Genomic DNA, 25,915 nt, shown 5'->3' on the forward strand with positions numbered 1-25,915 from the left:
TGGTTCTCTCAAATAGTCACAAAAGCTAGCTTAGAAAAGATACTACTCATCTGTCACATTTGGGTGTCAGAATAATGACAGCAATGAATCATAACCACACTGACCGTGTAATTTGTTGTTCAAACCAGGATCCATCTGAGAGTGAAATCAGGTTCCTCTATTAAAAATTATGCTGGGACAAGTGGTAATTACCAGGAGAACACCAGGGAAATCTCGTCATTTGGTCATTCTAATTATAGTATTTGTCAATTCTTGCTATTTCCAAATGCTCTTTTATTTTCTCTTAAACCCACTTCAAGCAGGCTTTTGCCCCAATTACTCCACCAATCCCATTCTTGGAAAAGTCATTAATCTCCATGTTGCTAAATCTAATGAACAGGTCTCAGTGCAGCAACCCTCTTACTTGACACATTCACAGCATCTGACTCTTACCTTCCCTGGCCTATCACCAACTTTCAGTAAGTCAATTCCTCCTTTCTCTTTGATATACTTTCTTCACTTGACTTACAGGACCCATATTCTTGGCTGTTTTTTCTTAGCCTCCTTTCCTAGTTCCTCCTCTGACTACCTTAAGAGTAGACCCAAGATTCTGTCCTTGGTACTCTTCACTATCACCTAATATTTAGTGATTTCATCCAGTTTCCCCGACCTTAAAGATGACATACATGTCAACAGCTCCCAAAAGCCTATCTCCAGCACAAACCTCCCTTCTGCACTCCAGACTTACATATCAAACTCACTACTTCACATCATCTCTCCTACTCCCTCTACTCTGCTCTATTTTTCCCACAAAACATCATCTCAAAATATATATAATACGTAATTAACTTATTTATTATGTCATCTTCCCCAACCCCCCCAGAAAAATAAATCACAAAAGATCAGGAAATTATTTTTTCCCCCTGAGGTACAATGAAAAGTATTAGTCATTTGGTAAATGCTCAAAATACTTCTTAACAAAATAGATACTGAAGTTATGTTTCTTATTAAGTATTATAAACTGTTAAACTGAGTATCTCAGTTTTACCTTTAGTATTTGGTAGAGCATAAACCAGACTTGCCAGTAAACACTGCTCATGTTCAGGTACTGAATGAACTACAAAAAGTACATTTAATAACTATGTCTTTTATTCAAGTTTATTTTTTTTTAATTTTCTACATTAAAAACAAACAAAAAACCCTGTTAAATCTTTATTCTTGTCCATGCTGAGATGTGAATCTAAATCACTATCACACCTTACACAGAACTTCATGTAGGTAAACTAGTAAAATAATCTAAAAACTTTGTATCACTTGATTCTATAAGTGGTTCCGTTACAAATTTTCAAAACAAAGAGTACTGAAGATAATGGCTATCTTAAGTAATATTTCACCTATGTTATTTATGTGGAGCAAGACTACAGAGATTCAAAATCTTAAAAAAAATTATTAAAAGAGTACTATGCTAGGAACATTGATACTACATATTTTATTTAACTCCCACAGCAAAGAAGTCAAAAGGAATTATTTCCATTTTCAAATTGAAGAAACACTCAAGGACACACAATTAGTTAATGGTACAAAGAGTATCAATGCAATTTGTTAAAAATTTTAGGAAATGACACAAGTGGCTTTATTCTTCTTTGCTTTTATAATAATACCCTTTCACATCTTAAAAGTTATTAACACATTGTTGATTTTAGTTCAAAAAAACTCACTATATGAAATTCAAATTCTTAAACCTAAAATGAAAAATAAACTAATAACAAAGTCTCAAGCACTATGATTAGATGGAGGATAAAAAAAAAAACTAAAAAATTACCAAACAACTTTGATAATCTTCTTTTTGATTAGAAAAATTTAATGTACTTTGTTACAGTCTCTTAGAGCCTTCAATTGTGCAGAATAGTAGGCACTGTTTAAAAATACAAATTACCAGAAAGAGCAGCATTTCACATTTCATTTTCAAAATAGCATGCAAATGACCTGACAAAACACAGAGGAAGATGCAATACAACAGACTGTTAAAAACTGATCACTTAAGTACTGTAAGTATGAAAATGAAGTAAGCAGGGCAATTTCTCAGTGCTGTAGCCCTCAGTGGTGGGAATAATAAAAGGATACCCAAATTCTTTGGGGGGCAGAAGTCTTTCTCAAATTGCACAAACCTCCCATCCATAATGATATACGCCCCCAGGCATGAATCGTCATGCATTTATCCCGTCTCTCCCAACAAAACCACTGGTTTAGAGGATGGTGAAGCCTGTGAAAATGACTCACTCTGGTTTTGTTAATAGTGTGTTGACATGGTGGTGAATTCTGCTTTGTTATCAGATAAGCTAGAGAAACTTAAGAACAGTATATGGAGGTGATATAATGTTGACTGCAGTATGCAGACAGACATGGGGATGAGAGAGAAAATTGGTCAAGAAGAGAGGCCAACTGATGAAAAAACCTTTAATACCCAGGAGGAATCTGACCTGGTCTGGTGGACAACTGGAAAAGATAATTTAGGTTGTTGACTTGGAGAGTGATACAATAAAACAAAATAGGTTTACCATTAGGAAATTTTTACCAGTGTCAGGTTTTTGCTGGCAGCCAGTTAAAAGAATTACTAAATATCTACAAATAGTACAATAAGTCTTCCCTTATCTGTGGTTTTGCTTTCCATGGTTTCAGTTACTCATGGTCAATTCCAGTTCAAAAGTATTAAATAAAAAATTCCAGAAATAAACAATTCTAAAGTTTCAAATTGTGTGTCACCATTCTGAGTAGCATGATGAAATCTTGTGTCATTCCCATCCGTCCTGCCTGGGACATCAATCATCCTTTTGTCCAGGTATCTCACCCATTTAGTTATTTAGAAGCCATCTCTTATCAGGTTGACTACTGAGGTATCACAGAGCCTGACAGTAGGCAATTTAGATATACCAAAGAGAAGCTGTAAAATTTTTTCTTTAAATGAAAATGAGAAAAAAAAAAGCTTATGCTGAGGTTGTTAAGACCTATAGTAGGAACAAATCCTCAATCCATGAAATTAAAAGGAAGGAAAAAATAAATTCTGGCTAGTTTCGCTGCTGCACTTTAAAGTGTAGAAATAATGGCCAAAGAGCGTGATAATGCTTAGTTAAGATGAAAAGCCATTAAATTTGTGGAAGACATGAACACGAAACATATTCCAACTGACGTCAATGTGTTGCACCAGAAAGCACTGAGCCTATGGGAAGACTTCAGCAAAGGATCCCCTGAAACAAGTAATATCAGCCTCACTGCAAGTAAGGGATGGTTACATAGATTCAGCAATACTTTTGGACTGAAGAATATAAAAATGTCTGGGAAAGCTGCATTTGCCAATGAAGAAGCCACTGTTACACTTCTGGCAGAGCTGAAGTTAAGGAGAGAGACCCCATTCACATAACTTTTATTATAGAATACTGTTATAATTGCTCCATTTTATTATTAGTTATTATTGTTAATTTCCTACTGTGCCTGATTTATAAATTAAACTTTATCACAGGTATTTAGGGAAAAACATAGTATATATAGGATTGGGTACGATCTGCCATTTTAGGCATCCACGGAGGATCCTGGTATGCATGCAGGTAAGGGACTACTGTACTGTCTCACTTTATTTTCAAGCCAACTTTTGTGTTTAAAGTTGACTCTTCAAATTCTAAAAACTGAACAGAATTAATCTTTCAAATATAGATTATTTTCATCAAGATATGAAAATAATTACTGACATGAAAATAATTAAAATTTCAGTGAGCTAAAATCAGCTTGCATAATTCAAAAGTCCAAAAATTTGCATTTCACTTAAAAGGAGATATTAACTAAGCAAAAATATCATCAAATAATTTAGTCAAATGAAGCTCCAAAATCACCTTGTCACGATATAGTCCTATCTCTCAAACAGAAATAACCTTTCAGAAAAAAAGAACAAAAATATGTGTTTATTAATCCAAGTAATTCAACATGATCACATTTTTATAACCTCCCACCCTGAATCTAAACTGTTCTTGGCACATAAAATGACCCATTTCTGTCATGTTCAAAGAGGCAGGCAGAGAAATGAGATAGAGCAATCCAAAGACTTTACATAGAACACTTCTGCATTCTAAGGAGTAAGTGGAGTCCAAACATTCATTTGTTTGAAGGGGCATTATTTCGTGGCAAATTTATGAGAAGTAAAATATTTAAAATCACTTATTTTTGTCTTCTTAGATTAACATGCTAAGAATAAGAATTATTAGGGGTGGTGAGATGTACATAGATATTATTTTTTATTATTTAGTGTATCAAATAAAAAAGGACAAAACGACAGCTTGGTATGAATCTATTATATTCACTGTTTTACTCCTAACACTTTTTAATCTACATATACTTGCAAGTTTAGGTTTCCTTACCCAACCCCAAAGAGTTAAGGAAACAAAGAAAGAAAGAAACAAATACCTCAACCTTAATATAAGATCATAGCACATTTTTCCCCCACAGTGGAGAACCTAGGAAACTCATCAAAAGGTCTTAGGGCAATTATATTAGGTGACAGAGGCAATCTTTCTCTATAATTTTAGGATTATGACTAAGATGTAGGGATATGCTAAAAGGAGTATAGGGATGTGTTAAGAGAGCAGTCTTTCATTGAAAGAATTAGGAACACTTTTTCAGTCTCAAGAAAGTCAAACTATTTGTTATTACAAGTTCTAATTCCTTCGAAGTATTTTCTCAAGAAACTTTAAGTTTCCAGTAGTCTTTTTCAAGGGTACATATAATTATAAAACACATACTCATTTCTTAATTATATTTCCATGTGTCAATAGTTTAAAGAGCCTATATCAAGTAATACTAGAATAAGGTTATATTCAAATTTGTTTTAAAAATACAGTGCCAAACTGGGTAAGGAACAAACATATTTTGAAACCTAATCATTGTTACCAATTCATAGTCCCAAGGGAATTAATTGAACTGAATCCTGGCTTTGCCTTGCTCTAGAACTGTAACTCTGGGCAAAGCAATTAACCCTTAAATCCCCAGTTTCCACATCAGTAAAATGAAATTAAAAAGGAATCTTGAAAAGCTACTATGAAGATTAGAGACAATATATGCAGGCTATAGCAAAGAGTATGGCATAGAGTAGGTACTCAATAATTAATAACTAAAAGTATTATTGAGTTGTTTATGAGCGATGTTCTTATATCTGAAATGGAGCTTCCTAGTGCTATAAATAATATGTAAGTCTGGAATGTGAAGTTGTTGCATGAAACAGTATCCTTGCTATCTAATTAGGATTCAATTAAAGACTACCAAGGAAATCATATCAATTTGATAAATCAGTAACATTAATCTTTTTTATTAAGCTTTTCCAGGAAACCTTCCCTGATTACTAGCTAGAAGCAATCTCTTGCTCTTTTACAACTTTCAAAGACCCTATAACTTGTCCTGTTTTTAAAATTGTGTATACCATCTCCTTTCTGTGATGGTGCAAGATTTTTGCAGAGCAGGAACAATTAATCACACGGTTTATTACCTTCCATAAGGATAGGCTTAATAAATGCCTCCTTAATACATGAAAAAAATCAGTCAGTAACTGCTTTCTAATTAGTTATCTCACCTCCAATCTCATTTCCTTTTAATCAATCCTCCACTGTCCTTCAAATTTCTCTTTCTAGAAAACACATATGATAACTCAAAACGTTTTGATTACCTATATTTCCTAAAAGGCTTTCAACTATAATCTTATCTACCACCTAGCCACCATCTTCAATCATTATTCCTCCTCTCATTCTATATTCCAGCCACAACATCAATTCATTGAAGAAAACACTTGCTAAACATCTGCTTTATGCCAATTAGTGCACTAAGCACTGGAAACAGAAAGATAACATCCTATTCTCAATAAAGGACACATGTAAATAATTACAGTGCAATGTGCCAAATACTATAAAAGAAAAAGAGTCCTGAGCAGCCTTTCCAAATCACATCATGTACTTGCAGACTTGTATGCTTTGTTCTTGGTGTGCTCTACTTACCTAGACTACCATTTCCAAAACAGAATCATATTTATTGTTGAAGTTCTGCCTCAGTGCCACCAATTCTATAGAGTCTTCCCTAAATCCTATAAGTAATTAAATAAATTGATTCCTTCTCTAGGTTCCTACAACTCTTTGATTATAACACTGGTATGGTATATATATTAGAGAGACTCATATGCTTGTTTCCCACAGAACAGTATGCTCCCTGACAACAAATCTATTCATCTACCTACATAACAGGTTCTAATTTAAAAAGTATTTAACTAACCTGAGCACATAATATGGAAATCACAATCTGGAAATTCCTAATCTTTTTTTCATTTGTACATTTTTCTTTTCTGGTTGCAAATTTTATGGATCTTAGAAGACCTATGATTGTTAATAAACTGAGAAGCTATCTTAGATTGTGATGAAGAGAATAACTGTTATTAACTACAACCCAAACTCTTAAATTCTATTTTAATAATTGAGTTTCAACAAAAATCAAGGATTAAAGAAATGGGAATTTCTCTCCCTACTTCACCCATATATATTGTTAATATGCCCTATAAAGGGTATAGTTAGTTTTTACAGAAGAAATGGGAGAATGAAAGAGAAATATACATTTTCACTGTAAATTGCTAAAAAACCATTTTTATTTAGAGCAATCACTACCCTTGAGATTATTTTTATGTACTAGAAGACTACAGTTTACATAATTTAGTGGTAGGTAGAGAAAAAATAAAATTCTTTATAGTCAAGGGAAAAACAGAACATTACTGAGCTTCTTGCCATAACAAAATATTGATTCTTTGAGTAGCAAAACACTAGCATTAGTTATTCTAACATATAGGAAAAAAACATAAAGAATACAGAGTTTTCATTACAATAGAAATCTAACAACGTAAAATATTGATAAGGAGTATAAATGTTTGAAAATAATTTGTCTCCGTTTAACCCAAAATCCAGGTGAAATCCCAGCAGAATAAAAAGAAAATCCCATTTTTCAAAAAGTTATTTACTGTTCTTATTGTTACTTTTCTGTAGGGCCTTTTATCTCCCACTGTGTGTTTCCAACAAAATATGTTGTAGTATTTGCCTCTTTTCTCAATCACCACATTATTTCATACTGGAACTGTGATAGTAGCATTGGTTGTCCAAATTATTTTTTAATTAATAGTTGGAAAAGGGCTCTGGATACTTTCACAGTTAGTAGGAATGTTCTGCCCAGGTTGTAAGTTCAAATTTCCAAAATTACAAAAATTAAAAAATCAAATCAAAACAAAACAGAAAGAAATAAAAAAACCTCTTTTTGGAAAAAAAGCTCATGTGTTACTCCTTCCTTCCTACCCCTATCCTGTTTACACATCTAGTAGCCTTTGAACTAGGCTTATCCGGATGGAAGCAATTCCAAAGCCAGTTTTTTATTTTAAGTATATATAATGACTCAGTAAATGGTAACAGGACTTCATCATTTTTACAAACAAGGACCTGTAACTTTGTTTGTTTTCAAATAGAAGCAAGAAGGTTCAAAAGCAGAGAATGCATACCACTTTTATTTGCTACAGCTGCTCTAATTTAAAAGACAAAAATATTTTAAGGTCACCATAGACTTGATACAAGATCTTTATATCAACATAGCTTACAACGAAAATCATGACCCCTACATATTAAGGATTTCAGGAATATGAACTATTCAAAACACTGGCTTAAAGCTGTAGAAACCACATGCCAGGAAAGCAAACTAGAATTCCAATGTGATGATCTGTTGCATGAGTGTGAGGAGAGTGGTATATACTGATTTTTTAAAATAACACTATGACTTCCTGTTTATCATTTCAAATGTCACAAGCTAAGTACAGAAGGATATTAAATCAGGGCATCTTGCTCTGCCTTCAGAAGCAATGAAAGTTCTCCCTTTTAAAAAATTAAATTAGAAGTTAAGTGGCATTAGAGCACTGGCTAAGTTGACCATAAAAATGAAGAACCTATTCATTCTTCTGTTTCTGATAATTAACATTAAAACCAACAAACAAAAACATACTATCTGAAGTCGAAAGTTTTTATCAAGGATCTTTAAAGTTACCCTAAGATTTCAAGAAATTACGATAATGTATTAGAGGAAAAAAGCTCAATAGGAAGTACAGATTTAATAAAAGAGACATAAATCAGACTTACAGTGTTGATCCTGTAGCTATAAAAGACCATGATGTGGGTATGCTAAGGAGTATGGGGAAGTAAACAAGAAATTATGCCTCTCCCACACTTGGACCACTGTTTGCAGCTACTAGGTTTCAGATGTAAAGGAAGAAAATATGAATGTGGAAATGATTTCAGAGTTTTGAGATTTAAGCATCTTTTTATAGAAAGAAACAGGATGGGGAAAAGGAAGTAGGAGAGAAGGCACGCTTTGGATCACATGAGCAAGAACAAAACCCATTCTGGTTCTTTCAGCACAGTTCTGTAAAGTACTCTAGACCACAGAGAAACTACAAGTTGAAAAATTCATCAATAATCACAACTGAATAAATGAGTTTACATTTTAAAACTAATATTGCTAATTTTGCAAACAAGAACTACAACAGCGACATCAACACCTAGTTTGTTGTTCCACTCTCTTGAAATGGTCTTTTTCACTTGGTTTCCTAGAAACCATACTATCTTGGTTCTCTTTCTTCTTCATTGGTTACACTTTCTTGGTCTCTTCTACTTATTCTATCTCTTTAAGACTCATATTTACAGGTCCTGGGATGCTCAGGTCACCACCTCCCCGTTTTTAAGCTATTTACAGTTACTTCTAACTTCAACTACTTCCATTTCTGTGTATGACAGGCTAAGGTACTAACAGATAATATGATTAAACCTTCCCTCAAAAACCAAAGCAAAACATAAAACCTGGACATACTACAAAAAGCCCTACTTGAAGGTAAAGTAGAGTAAATGGAAGAAGACAAGCTCTGATGGGAAGAGTCTAAGCACACTGGGAGTAAAGATGGGAAGCTACACAAGTCACCATCTCTTCAGAGTGTAATCCAGAACTAACAGCAGTCGGCACAGTTCAGGAGCAGCGGTCACAGAACATATGGAAAAGTAAAGCCTGAGTACCTTATTCACTGAGAGAGCAGGGGAAACCCAGAAGGGAAAGGACCACACAATGGATCCCTAAACCTGAACAGCTCATGCGAGGAACAGATTTCAAGTAGCTCACTAAAAGGCAAAAGATCTGAAACTGAAGCTACATGTGCTGTCCCAGAAACATCGTTAAAGCCTATTTCAAAAGTTAACTGATAAAACAACCACTCAACTTTTCACTGGAGAACAATGACCAAACTCAGAATCTCTTCTACTTGATCTTCATAATGTCCAGGGTACAATCCAAAATACCCAGCAAATGAAGGACCAAAAAAAAAAAAAAATTTTCCTTCTCCACAGGCAAAGATGGCTATTACCACTATCCTTGATGTTACAAAAAAATTCTTTTCAGTATATTAAAATCTTACCAGAGATATAAAAAAATTCCCAGCAGAGAAACAGAAACAATAAAAAAGTGTTGACTCATTCAGCCACAGATCATCAGTCACTGGGTAAAAAGAACCCAGGATATTCACAACGTCTCAAAGTTATCATCTCACAGATTACTTAAATTCAAACAAACACAAATAAAAGATGAAGCTATCAAAATCTGGCAGACAACATCTAAATCAAGTGACTAGAATGCACCATTATCAGTATAGGGACAAACATGGATGTGATACAATGTATTATTATATTGTAGCATTATAAGTTTTCTATAGGCTTGAAATATTTTCCACAAAGTTGGAGGGAAATACAAACAAAAGAAATAAAAAGCCAAAAAGCATACTATTACAAATCAGAGGCAAGAATTAAAACAGCTGTCCTGGGATCCACTCACTTCCTTTACCAAGAGGAAATTCAGGGAAAAGTAGGTGCTGCAGTTTAACCTACTTGTTAATATACTGATAACTGGTAAATAGGCTAAAGGTTCTTTTGTTAGGAGGACAATGCCTAAACTGAAGAATGCTCTTAGCAGGATGGCCCCTGTTAAGGATGCTTATAGTAAACAAACTCAGAATCTATGGCTTTATGAGGCATGGAATGTTGAAGAATATCATGTAAGCTACATAACCCTGGGGTACAGAATGGATAAGTTTCAAAATCTAAATTCTGAAACTGCTATTAGGTAATAACTAAACTTCTTCATGTAAAGAGCTCATCTACTCTGCACTAGCAAGCACATATCTGCTGCAGAAAGGAAGGACCTATGGAATCATGTAGAGTCCTAGACATCTAGCTTCATCTGTGCCTTCTGATTGCATCTATCTTTGAAATTATTAGTAAAGCTAGATTTCTAGTTAAGATCTCTAATTCAGTCTGATTTGATAATACGATTCTTTGGATGGGCTTATAAATAAAAGATGAAACTATCAAAAATAATTATAATCTTAGGTTAACAATCCTATTCATACTATTACCTTAGTAGAGTAAGGGAATTAAATGTTAATTTGATACAAATAATCAACACTGTATACTTTCAGGATAAAAAAGGCATCTTTTACCCTATGGAGAATTTCTTTTTAAGTATTTATAAGGGAAAAAAACCTTAAAACATAGTATGTGAAATTACAGAAAAATCTCAATAACTTTTTAAAAAGCATCTATAACCTGAAAGACCTCAAAATTCTAATTAATATATGGATATATATGACAATAAACCTGCAACCAAGGCGTGAGTGCAGCCTAGAACACTTCTAAATATGTCCTTTGAAATAAGATTCTGCACACTTCACAGAGTTGCGGTGAAGTTCAAATGATATGATATACAGTTGACCCTTACTAACATGGGTTTGAACTGTCTACTTACAGAAAGATTTTTTTTCAATAGTAAATTGAAATTCAACCAAGGTTGGTTGAATATGGCGATGGGAAACTGCAGATATAGAGGGCCCATGGTAAGTTATACCCTACTTATACCCAGATTTTTGTCTGCACAGAGGGTCAGCACTCCAACCTCCATGTTGTTCAAGGATCAACTGTAGCTATTTATATTATTTTGATGACAGACTATTTTACATGATTTTACACAGTACCTCTAAAGATCATAATCTACACCATTTTCCTATTTTGTGATCCACTGATGACAACCACTTAAAAACAGGCCATGATGGAGCATGAGACAAGGCAATCCTAACAGATGATAAAGCTCAAAGGAAGCTCTTAATAAGAGTTGAACATGTGAAAATAGAAGAATGAAACAAAAAGTGAAAGAGTTTTAAAAGAGAGAAGTAAAGGCAGCAGGCAGAGCAAGATCTCACAGAAGATATATAAATTCTCACTGCATGGGAATATTCAGCATAAGGAAAAGTAATGGACTCAGAGAGGAGAAAGGGAAAAAAAGAGGTACTGGTATATTTAGCTATGAGGAATTAAAGAATCTGAAAACTTGTTACATATCTCTGGGCCCTTCTTTCCTAGAGGGCAAGTATCAGGTTTATTAAATTATCTAATTCAATCTCTAGGAGAGTAAGAGTCTAGATATATTTGAGAAGTTAAAGTTTCATCTTAATGAAGTAGTACAGTGACATGGCTAACATCATCAGCTTTACAATTAGTTATTAAGCTCTAACTTAATATATGAGTTAACGCCTAACAACTATCTGACTTTGAACAAGCTGCTGAATGAACTTCTCTAACCCTCAGTTTCCTATTCTTTAAGATAGGGATAATAATGATATCTACCCCATGAGATAGTGAATATAAAACTCAAAACATAGTGCCTGGTGCATAGTAAATATCCAGTAAAAGCTAGTTATATTTCCTTTACTGTTGAGAAAAAGATTTCTTGTACATTTTGATTAATTTCACTGTATGCCTTAATTTTACTATCTCCTTCTCTAAATAATCTAGAGATCTGTAAAAGTCAATAAGCTACTTTAATTTCCAAAGAAAAAAGGAACTGTTTCAGAAACCAGTGTATATACTAGTATCAAAATTAAAAGTATGAATTTTATTAGAAAAGGCAGCAAAGATTTCATATTTATACATCATAGTCTATAAAACAGGAACCTCTCATTTTATAGTGTCATAAAGATCAGGCCATTTTTTTTTCCTTGGTCAGGAAAAAAAACAAACTCCCATTTCTAAAAATGTCCCAAGTTTTTTTCTTAAAAAAGTCATCTTGCAACAAAATACCCTATTATCATAGAAAGCAAGTATAGGACAGTACGTCATGAACAAGACTATAAAAATGTAGTGGTATATGAACCAAGAAAAAAATTCATCTGGAAAAATGAGTGTAAGAAGAGGTTTTTCTCCGAATTTAATTAAGACTGTGAGTTTTCTGTTCTGTGATTTTTTCTTTGATACTCCCATGAACATGATAAACACTCAAAATTAAAAATGACCTTTCAATTTTAAAAAATGCTTTAGGTATTTGCTTCTTTTAGAAAAGCACACTAATTTTGTAAAAGAAACATGAATGATGAAATCTGACATATAAAAAAAGCAAACATATAGATTTGCCCCTTTTTTTTCTGGTTTTTATATTTAGATTTAATCCACTTTCTCAACAGCATTACAAAAGGAGTTGAAGGCAGAATATCCAATCTAAACCAATTAAACACTGACATGAATTCAAGGAATATACATACTATTAATTTTATGAATTCAAGGACTATCCAGGTTATGAATTTTAGCTTTCTGTGAGGCAACAATTCCATAGTGGTCTTATATAAACACAAGGAAAAATTAAAAAAAAAAAAACCAAACCAACAAACAAAAACTATGGTTATGATACAGCAATCTCGTAAACCTATGAACTTTAATTACCACTGAGTCTGATTTACAATTGCCGATGAGGTCTAAAGAATAACAGAAAGCAAGTTTCACATATAGATCAAATAGGACAACTTTTCTTTCTAATTAACTAAATTAAATTCATTATTGAGAGTCAGAGAAGGGAAGTAGTCTAAAGAGTAACACCTTTTGTTCTGAAACTCTTGATACACTATACATAGGTTTATTATATATAATACATCCTTTCCACAGTAAAGTAAAATCAGCAATTACATAGTAGCCCAAAGCCTCTGAATAATTCAGGACTACAAAAATGACTCTTCAGAAGAAATTACAGGGAAAATTTAGGTAAGGAATGTAATTTAGTAAGGACCTTGGTTAAAAGAAGGTGAAAGACACAAAAGAATAAATCATAACTTCCTACCTTAGTGTTATCCAAAAAAAAAAAAACTCTAAAGATTTTATTTCTCACAGGAATTTCATGGGAAAAAAAAGGTATATGAAAAAGTCTAAATGGATGTGCAAGATAAAGTGATAATTTGGAGTCAAACAGTATTTTGAGTGGAAGACTAGACAATAAGGGGATTAAAACTTTGATGTGTCAAATGGATTCCATGAAGTTTGCTGTCCCGTGAAAATAAAACAAGTAAAAACACCCCAAAAAACTCTCACACCAAAGAATCATGCCCTACATGTGTTTCTATTCAAATCAATTGTGAAAACTTTGTCTTGCCAGATATTTTATAATTCCCTCAAAACGAAAAAGTGGTGAGAAGCCTTGATAATCTCAATCAACTAAAATATTGTTAGAGATTCTCTTGCTCTTTCATCTATCTCAAAACTTAGAAGTTCTACCGTAATGTAATAGTCAAACATACATGCAAAATGACCCTGCAATTAAGGTAATTGCTGGTACCAAATGTTGTTTTTAAGTTCTGCAATAAAACAGTCTCCCAGACATTTAATAGTATGTCATTTGGTAAATGAAAGTTTCCACAAAGTAAGAACAGTGAGAAGACCTAAAAATTATGCTAGTGAAGAGTCTGGCTGAAAGAAACAAAAATACGGATCATTTTGGTCCAATACTAATTTTATTTCAAGTTACTACAGAGCTGAATAAAATGCTGACACCACCACACAAAAATTTATTGAGTTGGCAATAGGCAAAGCATGATGTCAGCCACCAATATGACCATCCACATTACCAAAGAGCATGAACTTAACTTAGACTTAAAGTTACAGTAAAAATAAAAATCTTAGGTATGAAGTATTATTAAACATAGATGAGTTTAGTTTAGCATAGTTTTGACTCAAATTAGTCTAATACTTTAACAAATTCAGTAAAAAACATAGATAAATGCAAGCTTAAACATATTACAACTTCCTAAATGAGCTACATGCTTTACCCAACAGACCTACACAAATAGCCTTAGTCAATTCACACTAATTTTCAAATACGTAACACCACACACATTTAAAAGGCAGGCTGACATGAGAGATGGAACACACACACATACAGTCCATACAAGTCCTTACCTTCATGGCATGAATTTCTTCGAGCAATCGTTGTGCTCGTCTTTGGTTTTTTAATACTGCATCTTTGGTACCCCTGCAAAATACACATTACAATATATAGTCAGAAAAAGCACTTATCTTAGATTCATATAATGAAATCGCTCTATTTCTTTTAGAAAAACTGAATAAAGCTCTAAATAACACTGTTGCTCTGTCATCCTGCACTACTTTCTCCTGCCCTACCCAACACATACCCCAATTCCATCAACAAATCCAAGTTTTTGGTAATAATAAGCACTGTCCAGGCATTATATTAATGACTATTCTCACTGATAGACACTTTGCCTTCTAATTCCTCAATGGGAAGGTTAAATAATACATTCCAATCAACTGATAAATAGCACATTGTATTTCATATAATGTAAGTTTCATAAGCTATAATTACGTTTCATAAGCTATAAGGCTGGATATAACTTTATTAAATAAAAATTTGTCCTCTGGAATTAAAGGAATACATAAAGATGTTAAACGTATGATTGTATCAGAGAGGAGGGCTATCTTTTGAAACATTTACAAAAGAAAGAGCAAGAAATTAATCAGAAACAAAATAAATTTCAAGACTAAGTATTCATGCTTGAAGCATAAGAACTATAACAGACTTTTTCTCTAATACCAGTGACATCAAAAATCAAAATATTTTTTCAAAAAATTAATGCAACATAATATTCTGATAAACATTTCCATAAGGTATTAAAGATTTCCAATTAATTAGCAATTCAAGAAATAAGATGATATAAAATCTTTACAACCGATTCAAGGTATCACTAGATTTGTTAAACTACATCAACATCTTAAAAAAAAATTTCTAATAACATAAAACATGTAAATAATCCCAAAGGACTTTCATTTTGAAAAAGCCAAAAGGAGAGTTTTGAAAAAAAGCAGAAGAATTCATCATATATTTTAAGTGAATACAGGCCAAACTATGCAAGGACATGCTGACACAGCACACTTTACGTCACTCAGATCCTATCTACATATAAAACAAAGTGCTGTATGAATAATATATTTAATTATTTCTCTAGGTCTCCAATTTTGTAAATACTGAATAAAAACAACTTATGACATTTTATTAGTCATAGGACCATTACTTTAAATGACTAACTTTTTTGACTTCAGTCTGTCAACACTCCTGACAAGTTTTCGGATAACCAAAACTCGGATTCTCTTCACTTCTTTTCTCATCTTCACAACCTTCGAGGAATAAAGCCAAAATTAGAAAGACTATTAATTCAAGAAGAAACATACCTTATTTTGAGTATTATTATAGAATAAGTCAATCACTTTAACCAAAGTTTTGTTTAACTATATTCATAGTTTGATAAAATTAAACTTCTTTCATAAATAGTGAATAAGGAATAAACCAACATTATAGACATATCTGAAGACTTATGAGAAACAATTTATGATTAAAAAAAATCACAGCATTTCCAGTGGTTAGTATTTTAAATTACATTTATACCTTATTGGGCTTGGAACTTAATGAACTGGGCTCACTGAGTACAGAGACCATCATATTCATCTTTGAATCTTTGTGGTTTAAAACAAAGCTTCACCCATAATGGCAGGAATTTACTCAGTGAGGTATTAACAAAAGCAAATGTATAAAAGTCATTATATTTTATTTATTTATAGAAAAGCTTTTTCATTTATATTTAGTAATAAATTATTTCAACCAACCATAACTAGAAAACACAAGGGGGCCCATGTGCGCGCACACACACACGCACAAACACAAACACACACACACACACACTTTAATTCATCCCGTTAGAGAACTATGCTGAATTCTAAGGACAAAAAAAAAAAAAAAAAGAATTATTGGCCAAGAGATGGAAATATTCTAGCAATAAAGAACTACATGTTACAATAGTATTTAGTACAACGGGATGCTATCATTCTGAGTTTATGTTTTTTCTATCATTGTTAGGAATCGTACATCTTGTAATTCCTTCTGTAATGTCCTTCATCCCTTTCTCCACTTTAGGAGCTACATAAAATTCAGTTCAGATATAATCTTTCCTGTGAAACCTTCAATGACTTCTTCAGTTAGATAGCAATGCTATCCTTGGTGTTCCCACTACATTCGCAGTTAGCACCCATCTCACTGTAGTGTCACTAACTGCTCCTGCGGCTATCTTTTTCTATAGTTTATGAGCTCCTGAAGGACAGGGGCCTTACAATATTTACATAGCATTTTCTGTGCCTTGCAAGAGTGCCTGGCACACACAACTCTTAAATTCTTCCTGCCAAAATAACAATGTCAACATCATTCTGTTTTTCCAAGGCTCTTACAGTTAGCTGTTACTTCTCACCCTTCATTAATATCATTCACCCTCTTTATTCATTGAAGGTACAGGCAGCTAACTTACAATTTCTCTGCACCCTAAGTTTTGCCATCATTCTGGATAAAGTAGATGTCCACTTGAATAATCCACCCAATATTATATCCTCACTTCTTGACTTCTACTTTTCTAATGACCTAATCTATTCCATCACAGACACCCACTTCCACGGTCACACTGTATTCCTTGTCATTGCTTATAACTATTCCATTGCTAAAACCATCAATTCAAATACTCTGCACTGAGATCACAGCTTCTTTCAGTTTGCTTGTTCAACTCCACCCATCACAACTGTCTTTGACTTCACTGGAACTACCAGTTCACTGACCTCTATACTTTCTCTCAAATGATTTGTCCTTTTCTTTTTAATTTTCCTGCTTTTATCCAGTTTAAGTACCTGAGCAACACTTGTCAATATCTTAAATTCCCCTATCCCTCTGGTTAGCAATCCTTCTATTTACTCCTGGATAAAAAGGACATTCTGAGTTCTTTATCACAGTATCCCAACAGTCTGGAAATACTTGAGACATTCTATCTACTAAATGTTCAAATGGGCCCTTACACTTCCTAGCAATCCTATTGTGTGTGTGTGTGTGTGTATGTATATATATATATATGCTTTTTTTGTCAATTCACTTTACAATGACTATTATAAATTTGTGCCTGCTTTCCTAAAACATCTAACCTTTCTCTTCCTCTTTTACAATTTCATGGAGAAAATAAACATTAGATGGGAACCATCATTTTAGAAAAGTGAAAGTAAATTTACTTGCATCATCCATCCTCTTCTATCAATAAAGTTACAATTAAGAAATATCCCTAAACTTTTCTGCGGTTAATCTTTTAACTGTGTTTGGATCTCATCTTTTTCTGCCTTCCTAGAACCATTACTATATAGACTATCCCTTTACCCAGCATTGTCAATCTCTTAAATGGATGTTTCCCATTGACTTTTAACCATGCTTAAGTCATTTTTATTACAGACAAGACAAACAAAACATCCTTACTACAAAGATCACCAGAACCCTCTCTTCAGCTCCCTCAAAGCCAGGCTTTTAGAGATGTTCAAACTCACTATCTCCATTTCTGCATGCCACACAATTCCATTTAATTTCCGATCCCATCAGTCCACTAAAAGCTGTCACAAAGGACACCAATGACTTTTAAAAGTCCCTAGATCCAATAGGAATTTTTTAGGCTTCGTTTTACTTTAAACCTCAGCAGCATGTGATACTGTTGATCACTTCCTCCTTCTTGAAATACTTTTCCCTTCATTTCTGTGACAGAATACTACTTTGGTTTTCCTCCTTCCTCTTTAGCCAATCTATCTTATTCTTCTTTGAAGGCTCATCCACCTCTAATAGTCTTGAACTTCCAGAGTTCAAGGGGCAGTCCTAGGCCAGCTCTTCTTTTCAAGATATACTTTTTAGCCCTAAGTAATACAATTTGAGTGATAATTAGGAGATAAAACTGTCAGGACTTGGTAATAGATTCATTGTGAGGGATTTAGAAAAGAGAGCTACCTATAATGAGCCCTAGGTTTATACTTGAAAGGATTGTTCCCTTCCTTTAAATATGAAACACCAAAAAAACCAGCCAGTTGAGAGTGAAGAACATGAGTTCAAGTGTGAGTTGGAGGTGATTTTAAGCATATTTGAAATGTCACGTAGGTAGTTACACATTTAGATCTGGAGCTAAAGTAGAGATCTCAGCTGAAGGTAAAATTTTTTGAGTCATCTTTGTTTAGGTGGCTCATTATAGGTAGCTCTCTTTTCTAAATCCCTCACAATGAATTTATTACCAAGTCCTGACAGTTTTATCTCCTAATTATCACTCAAATTGTATTACTTTTTTTCTATCTTGACTTCCTAGCCCTTTTGGCTAAGTTATTGGTAACTGGTTTCTCAGCATCCATTCTTGTCTCTCTCCAAACAGTTATCTTACAACTCTCAATACACTCAGATCTGATGTAACACCATTACTTAACTCTCTTCAGTGGTTTCCAACTGCTCTTAGGATGGCCTCAAGGGCCATCTTTTAGGCCATCCTCACCATGCTTACAACTACCACCAAATCTTCATGTCTGCTGTTTTCTGATAGGCGTGCTCCTTCTCCTCGTTAGCTTGTTAACATCTTATCTTTGATTTTGGATCAAATATCATTTCTCAGTAAAGTGTCTTTTGGCCTCCATGAGAAGGTCGAAAAGTGCTTCTAGAACTTATTAGCTTCTAGACCCTTATTTTATGTTTAATATTTTACTTTTAACCTGATTATGCTTAATGTGTCTTTCTCTGAGTAGGTTACAAATTCCATGAAGGTCAAATATCTGGTTTTACTCAACACTGAATCTTAACACCTAACACAGCAGATAGCATACAGTAAGTGTTTGATAATAATACTCATTTGTTCATTCACTGTTTCAAGAGAGTAATACATTAAAGGAATGTAGAGTAATCAGATTTCCACTAGATATGTTAACCTCTTTGGAATTTGTTTCAAAGTTAGACCTATTTAGGAAAAAAATCATACTTACATAAACAAAAAGCCACTTAGACTAGGTTTAGGTGAAAAAAAGAAATGCTACATTTCATATACAGCATAAAAAGGGGTTATGATACATTTTTTGAAAGTTAAGTCTTTCATAAAATAAATTAATAGCAAGTGATAAATTATGCATTAAATATATTAACATAGGTTTCTAACTGCTATACACTGCAGGTGCACAAGATGATTATATACCATTTGCTAACCACTGTTAACCAATCTTAACTAATAAATTGCAGTGGGCAGAGTTGGTCCTCGGTTACATTCCAATCATGGGAAAGCTAGACTCCAATTTTAAAATTCCAATTTAAGAAGTACTATGTTTGTCATTACTGCATAAGGGAATTCTAAAAGGAAAGAGAATGCTTCATGCACTTAGTCTCATTCCAATGCCAAAAAATGCTTTTCTAGCTTATTAACTCTCTCAGTATTTGATAAGTTTAGTATATTTTTTAAAAAGTATATTCATTTATGTAAAACTGGAATTATTCTTTTATTTTTCTCACACTGTCCACTCCAAGCACCTGGCTTACTCCAAGGATTTAAATTTATTTTTGCAAAACTGATGAACAGCTACCAACAGCCTTTTAGTTAGGACTTAAAAGGCTGCCAATTCATTTGTCACCCAGGTATTATGAAGTTGGTTCACAGATAACCCGTAAATCAACAAACAGGCCTGAAATACCCAATACTGTCAGAAGGCCAAGATACTACTTAAGGGCAATATGTCTTGGTGAATTCTCCAACCACAAGCAAATAGAACTGTCACTGTTAGGAATGTGAAAAGGTATAATATTGTTTGGGAGGAAAAGAAGGAAAGAGAAATAAAATGAGCAAGGAGGAAACAGGTATAATGATGAAAATGCAATGTGCTGACACAGAAGAAACAAAATGAAAGAGAAGTGAAAGGGAAGAATTTAAAGTCACAAATTGAAGGACAAAAATCTGTAGGTCATTAATTACCAAGACTGGTAAGTCAAGCAGCAAAAGAATGCATTTAATAACCTATAAGAACACAAGAAAAAGAGTTAAGACATATACACCCACATCCACACACAATACTTGCACTGAAAGTGAGGTGTCACCTAGAGCCTAGGCACAGATATGCCTTCAGATAACCTGGTTGAAACTGAACACAATAATGTAACCAGGCTCAACTCTTGGGTAGATGGCACAAAAATGCAGTCATAAATAAATTAAGCGAAAAACTAATATACCTGCTTGGGAAAAGACCATGAGCATACAGGTAAGAGTCAGCATAAACACAGGAAAGGGAACTGCAACAAGCAAAAGCTGGCAATGTCCAACTCAAGAAGATTCTAAGAATCTTCTTGAAAGAAAGATTTCACAGCTCAGAGACTTGGGAAATTCAGTTTGTACTAGAATAACTCAATTATAGAGACAGATGTATCATAGCACAACATTCAATCATGCAACTAAAACCCTTCCTGTGGTTCTACATTTCAAGCAGCTGACAGAGACCACAGGGAAAGAATTTGTCTTACAACGTGGGCATTAGTAACTACATTAGATACATTCCTTAATCAACTGGCTTTCTCATTTATATAGTCTGTTTTAAGTCTGTGGTTGATATGATTTTGCTTTTGAGAGAGTACTTTTTTTGAGAATATTTTTGCAGTGACAATGATAGCAAGTTTCAGATCTACAAAGCTAAGAGCAAACTTTGGTCCGGAGACAAAAGTAAATGTTACTTTGAAATAAGGCGTAGTTGGCTATCTGCTAGCCAGTCAACCAGCCAATCTTTTTTGGTAATGTACTAATTTTGCTATGCATTTGAATTAACCTATAACAAAAATTCATAGTTATTAGAAAATAATTATTCTAAGAGCTGGTTGATATCAGGAAGCTTACAGTACTAAGAGTTTTCTGAATATATCTCTGTTTCTTAGAATACATTAAAGTTTCTGCTTATTCATTACCCACCTATCAGGTCGACAAATAAAAAAAATATGACAACACATTCTGCTTGTGAGGCGGTGAGGAAACTGGCACTCTCATACAGTGCTGATAAGAATGCAAACTGGTATATTCCTTCTAGAGGAAACTCTGGCAATACCTAACAAAAATCCTACTTCTAGGAATCTGTTCAGAAGACATACTTCCATCTATAGCAAAAGGCTATGCACACCACTATTTAATGAGGCATTTTTATAAAATGGTGCATAAGAGATAAAATACCATATATAAATAAGCCATGAACAATGTATATTTTAAATCAATGCAGGACAGCTGCACGTATTATGGATAAACCCTGAAAATAATGTTTGGTGAGAAAAGTAACTTTTAGAATGATACGTATAGTGTGATACTACATTTATACAGTATGACATCACAAATGCAAAGTTTAAAAATATACAACACAATACGCTGGGTACAAATATGGGTATATATGTTACTAAAATTATATAAAAAAAATACATATGAGAAAATCCTGAATGAGTAATAATTACTTCTGAGGTGGAAATGAAGGTGGGTGGAATTAAGGATTATGATATGCAAAATACTGACATTTACTAAATACAGCAAATAGATGATAAGGATACTTGTGGTATCGTTTTCCATATGTTTGAATTATTTATTATAGTTAACAATATTAATTATGGTTTTATTCAGAGGACTTCTAATTTGGCCTTTTGGATAACTTACAGTTGAATTATACATTTTATTCCTGATGAGTAACAATTTTAAAATGCTAGAGTGCTTTGTGATAATCTACAACTTAATCTTTATTGAGCATATGCTGCCACCTAGCAAAACTTCCCAGGATAGTTTAACAACCAAACAAAATGGTTCTCTTCCTATGGCTGGACTCTGACTTACTATTTCAGTAAGGGATTATTGAATACTTTATTAAAAAAATAGTAAAGGTAGAAACTTACATTACTTTCAGAAGAGTACATTTATTTTAAGGACTTAAGAGTCTGGAAGTGTTCTAAATGTCAGCCTTTATCCTTGGAAAATAACTAAAAAATTTTTGAATTAGGGCTGAAGACTGAAAGTTAGCAAAATACAATAGTTGTGTCTGCAGGAAAGCTTTTATTTTCACAAAAGACATTTTGGGAAATTAAATGTATTGTAAATTAGGTGGCCACATAGCTTTTAAAAAGAAAAGGCTATAATTAAAAACTACAGAAAAAGAATTCCATTCAAATAAATCACAGATATGAATATCAATATCCCAAAGACATTACCAGAGATTTACAAATTTTTGCAAATGTGATAAAACCTACAGAATCTTTCCCCCTCTCCACAAAGACAGACATAAATACAACAAATTACACATAATTTTAGGCACTTACACGATCCCTGAAATACATTACTAAATCTCAGTTAAGGAGAGCTAATTTAAGTTATCAGGGATCATAAAAATGATGCCTCAAGTTACTTATTTAATAGGTAAGTACTGTATATATGATGGTAAGCAAAAATTTACAGTCAGGTTGAGGGCCTCTCACATTCACATGCAAATACATTAAGCAAATCTTACAAATGCTAAAAAATATTAGTAAATTAGTGCTACAGGAGCTTACAAAAGGAGTAAATGAAAGTTAAGAACAGTTTCCCTGAAAAAGTGACAAAGTAGAAGTATGACATGAACTAATGAGAGGAAAAGAAACTGTGGGTAAAAGGGACAGCACATGGAAAAGACCTGTAGACTGCTATGCAAGGTAGTGGAGGAAAGCAAATGCAGCTGAAGTACAGAGCCTGAGCAGGGGATGTGGGGAGTGGTAAAATAGAAAATGGAGAGATTGGCCTTGCTTAGACTGGTCTTTATCAAAAGCAACAAGAAGTCACCAAATAGGTTCTAAGCAAGGGAATCACATGATTAGATTTGTTTTAAAGAGAGCACTCCAGCAGCATTATGGCGATGAGATCAGAGGAAGAGAGTCAAAGTAGTTGGGAGGCTAGGATGGTAGTTCTGCTGGGAGACAGAAACTGGACTAGGACAGAGGTGATGACAGAAACGTAATGGGAAGATATGAAAGATAACAGTGAATTTGAACTCCTTTTCAGATATATTTCTTCTTTAAAGAAGCTGTTAATTAATTTCTTTTACTGGTTGTCTCTTTGTTTTTCCCTTTTTATGTAGACAAATGTTTTTTCCCTTTGTAGTGTTTCTTCCGTTAATTTTAAATTATAACACCTTTCTTCTACCATCTCCACTTTTTTTTTGTCCTATTTTCCCTACTTTCACAGTAGAACATGTAAGATTTACTTCAATGTGGGATGTATAAACTTCCAAATTTGGTAAGTTCATTCAATCATCCAGCAAACATTTATTGAGCACATATGTTTCAGGTGATAGACATACACACAAAAAGAGAGAAACAGGTAAACAAGTTTTTCCAGAGCAGAAAGCACCCAGGTTGCATAAAGAACAGACACCTAGCCCAGCCTGAGGGGAATTAGTGAAGACTTTATAAAGGTCAAATTTTAACTGCTATGAAGAGGTCTGCATACTAGCTAAACGGAAAAACAAAGAGCCTTAAATGAAGAGTGGGTAGATGACTTTCACCAATCCTCTCAGAGTAATTTCAAAATTGAACAGGAAGCTCAATAGCCAGTGAATTCCAAGGACATCACTCTGATTAAAATCTTTTATACCTCATAGATAATCCAACTGAAAAATGACCACCAAATGTTTTCTGGAACTAGCACGAGCTTAAGGTATGTTTATTAATATAAACTAAACACTTTCAGAATTTCCCTCTCAATATATCCTGTTCTCCAATGCTAAGTGAAATCCATACTTATTAACCTGGTAGTAATATATTTCAGCTTTATTTCTACTTCATCCCACAAGTTCTGATCAGTGGAGTTATCTACTCCAGTGCCACCCAGGGGATTTCCCACTCCCATCCTTACCCCACTTATACTGGTCCCTCTGGCTAGAATAGAATGCCTTCTTTCCCCTTTATTGAATCACTGAATGCAACTCTGTGTAAGATTCTTAAACACCGAGAACAAATAGCACTCACTTCATTTTGCCTTCTTTGGATAGTTTTCTGCACCACGTAACTTTTTTGGGGGGCATTATTCTGTATCACTGGTGGATGTTGCTCACCCTTTCCTGAGTATAGGTTGCTTAAAAACAGAAAGTATGGCTTACACAACTGCAATATGAACAGTGACTTGCACATAGCAGATACGTATATCCACTGAATAAAAGGACGAAGAATTTCCCTTGCTGTAGCTGACCCTTGCTTTTCCAGGAGACTTTAAGTCTTCGATGACTTACGACTTCCTTGAATAGAAGCAGAAACTGGAAAGTGGATAACGACATAAATGGTAATATGGTGACATTTAACATAGTATGGTGGAGGTGACGCTGGCAAATGTCTGATAAGACTGGATTTAAGAGGGAAGGAATGAACAATTTGGGCACAGCAAGTATTAAAATTCTGCTGTAAATGGAAGCAGAGAAATGGGGCAGTAGCTGGAAGAAATGAGATACTGGGCGAGTGTACATCGTTACAAACGATACGGTCTCATTCAAGATCAGCAATTTTTAGGAAAAGCTAAAGGTCTCAATCTCTCCTTTGTAATTTCTGCAGTCAACAAAAGGCAAACAATATGTACTGAGAGTTTATTGTCAGGCACTGTGCAAACACTTTACATATTCCAGTTAATTTTTCACCAGAGCCTTGCGAAAAAGGTACTATCGTAAGATTCGTTTTACTGGCATACACTGACTATAGAGATTAAACGCTTTTTCCAAAGCATCACAGATAAAAATTCATAAGGACTGAGAGCCAGAGACGCTTCAGTCGCCTAGAAACCGTCAAGGGGACTTAGAGTCGTCCTGCTCTGACTTCTGGAAAACTCGCCTGGGCTTTTAGGCGCACTCCCTGCCTCGCCACAGGCCCTTCAGAATGACGCAGAAGAGCCATTCCGAGAGCCCTAAAAGTCGACCCCACAGGTTCCCAGACCTCGGTGCTCACCTCGTTATTGAGGTTCAGAGATCCCGGCTCCGCCATGGTAGCTATAAAAAGAGGATCCGGGGCTGCCGGCACGCGAACGGAAGCTATTCGAACGCGGCTGCGTCGCTACGCCTCTCAATGGTGGCCTCGCCGGCCCAAAATTCATCCGCCGTCCGATCGCGCCGATGCATGGGTGAAAGGTATAGGGCCTCGGCAATGTGTGGGGGGGAGAACGGAAGTGACGGAGAACAACTTCCGGCACAGAGCGCTCCGCGCCAGATTTGAGCGTTCCTGTGAAAAGCAGGCTCGGGCTGGAACTTGGGAAGGCGCTCCGGAAGCTGTCGGCTTGTTGAGAAGTTTTTCAAGATGCTGCTTTTATTCCATTCGATTGTAGACTGGGTCTAGCTTTGTAAGGACCTTGTATTTTTGTGTCCCAGTGAGTGAGAGCTTTTATGAAAGGCTCACTTGAACGACAGATTTTACTATTTTTTTCCTAGCGTTTCTGAAGATTTCTGCGCTGCTAACAAACGCAACTCTTAGCTACAGCTTTGTTTCTTCCTTACTCAGGGAAGAAATATGCCATATCCCTGAGGGGCATATTTTTCTGCACACTGTAAGAAGGTTTAAATTTAAATAATGAACGTTTAAAGCAAAACGAGGTTGCACATTTGCTGCTGCCTGTGAGAATGGCTGTTTTGAAGTATTA

The 25,915-nt window shown here is 34.3% G+C and overlaps 1 protein-coding gene across 1 annotated transcript in view; it reads right to left on the reverse strand.

Annotated features, from left to right (window-relative positions):
* SRFBP1 (serum response factor binding protein 1) overlaps positions 1-25,376 on the reverse strand; it is a 49,877-nt gene extending 24,501 nt beyond the window's left edge. Inside the window, exons 1-3 of the mRNA XM_015249728.3 lie at positions 25,231-25,376; positions 15,484-15,572; positions 14,340-14,412 (exon numbers count right to left, since the gene is read on the reverse strand). Of these exons, the coding sequence (XP_015105214.2) occupies positions 14,340-14,412; positions 15,484-15,572; positions 25,231-25,266 (198 nt within the window). The 5' untranslated portion in view covers positions 25,267-25,376. The remainder of the gene's footprint in view (positions 1-14,339; positions 14,413-15,483; positions 15,573-25,230) is intronic.
* Positions 25,377-25,915: the final 539 nt, after the last annotated feature.

The sequence above is a fragment of the Vicugna pacos genome, chromosome 3 (assembly GCF_048564905.1).
Source record: "Vicugna pacos chromosome 3, VicPac4, whole genome shotgun sequence".
Classification (NCBI taxonomy): domain Eukaryota; kingdom Metazoa; phylum Chordata; class Mammalia; order Artiodactyla; family Camelidae; genus Vicugna; species Vicugna pacos.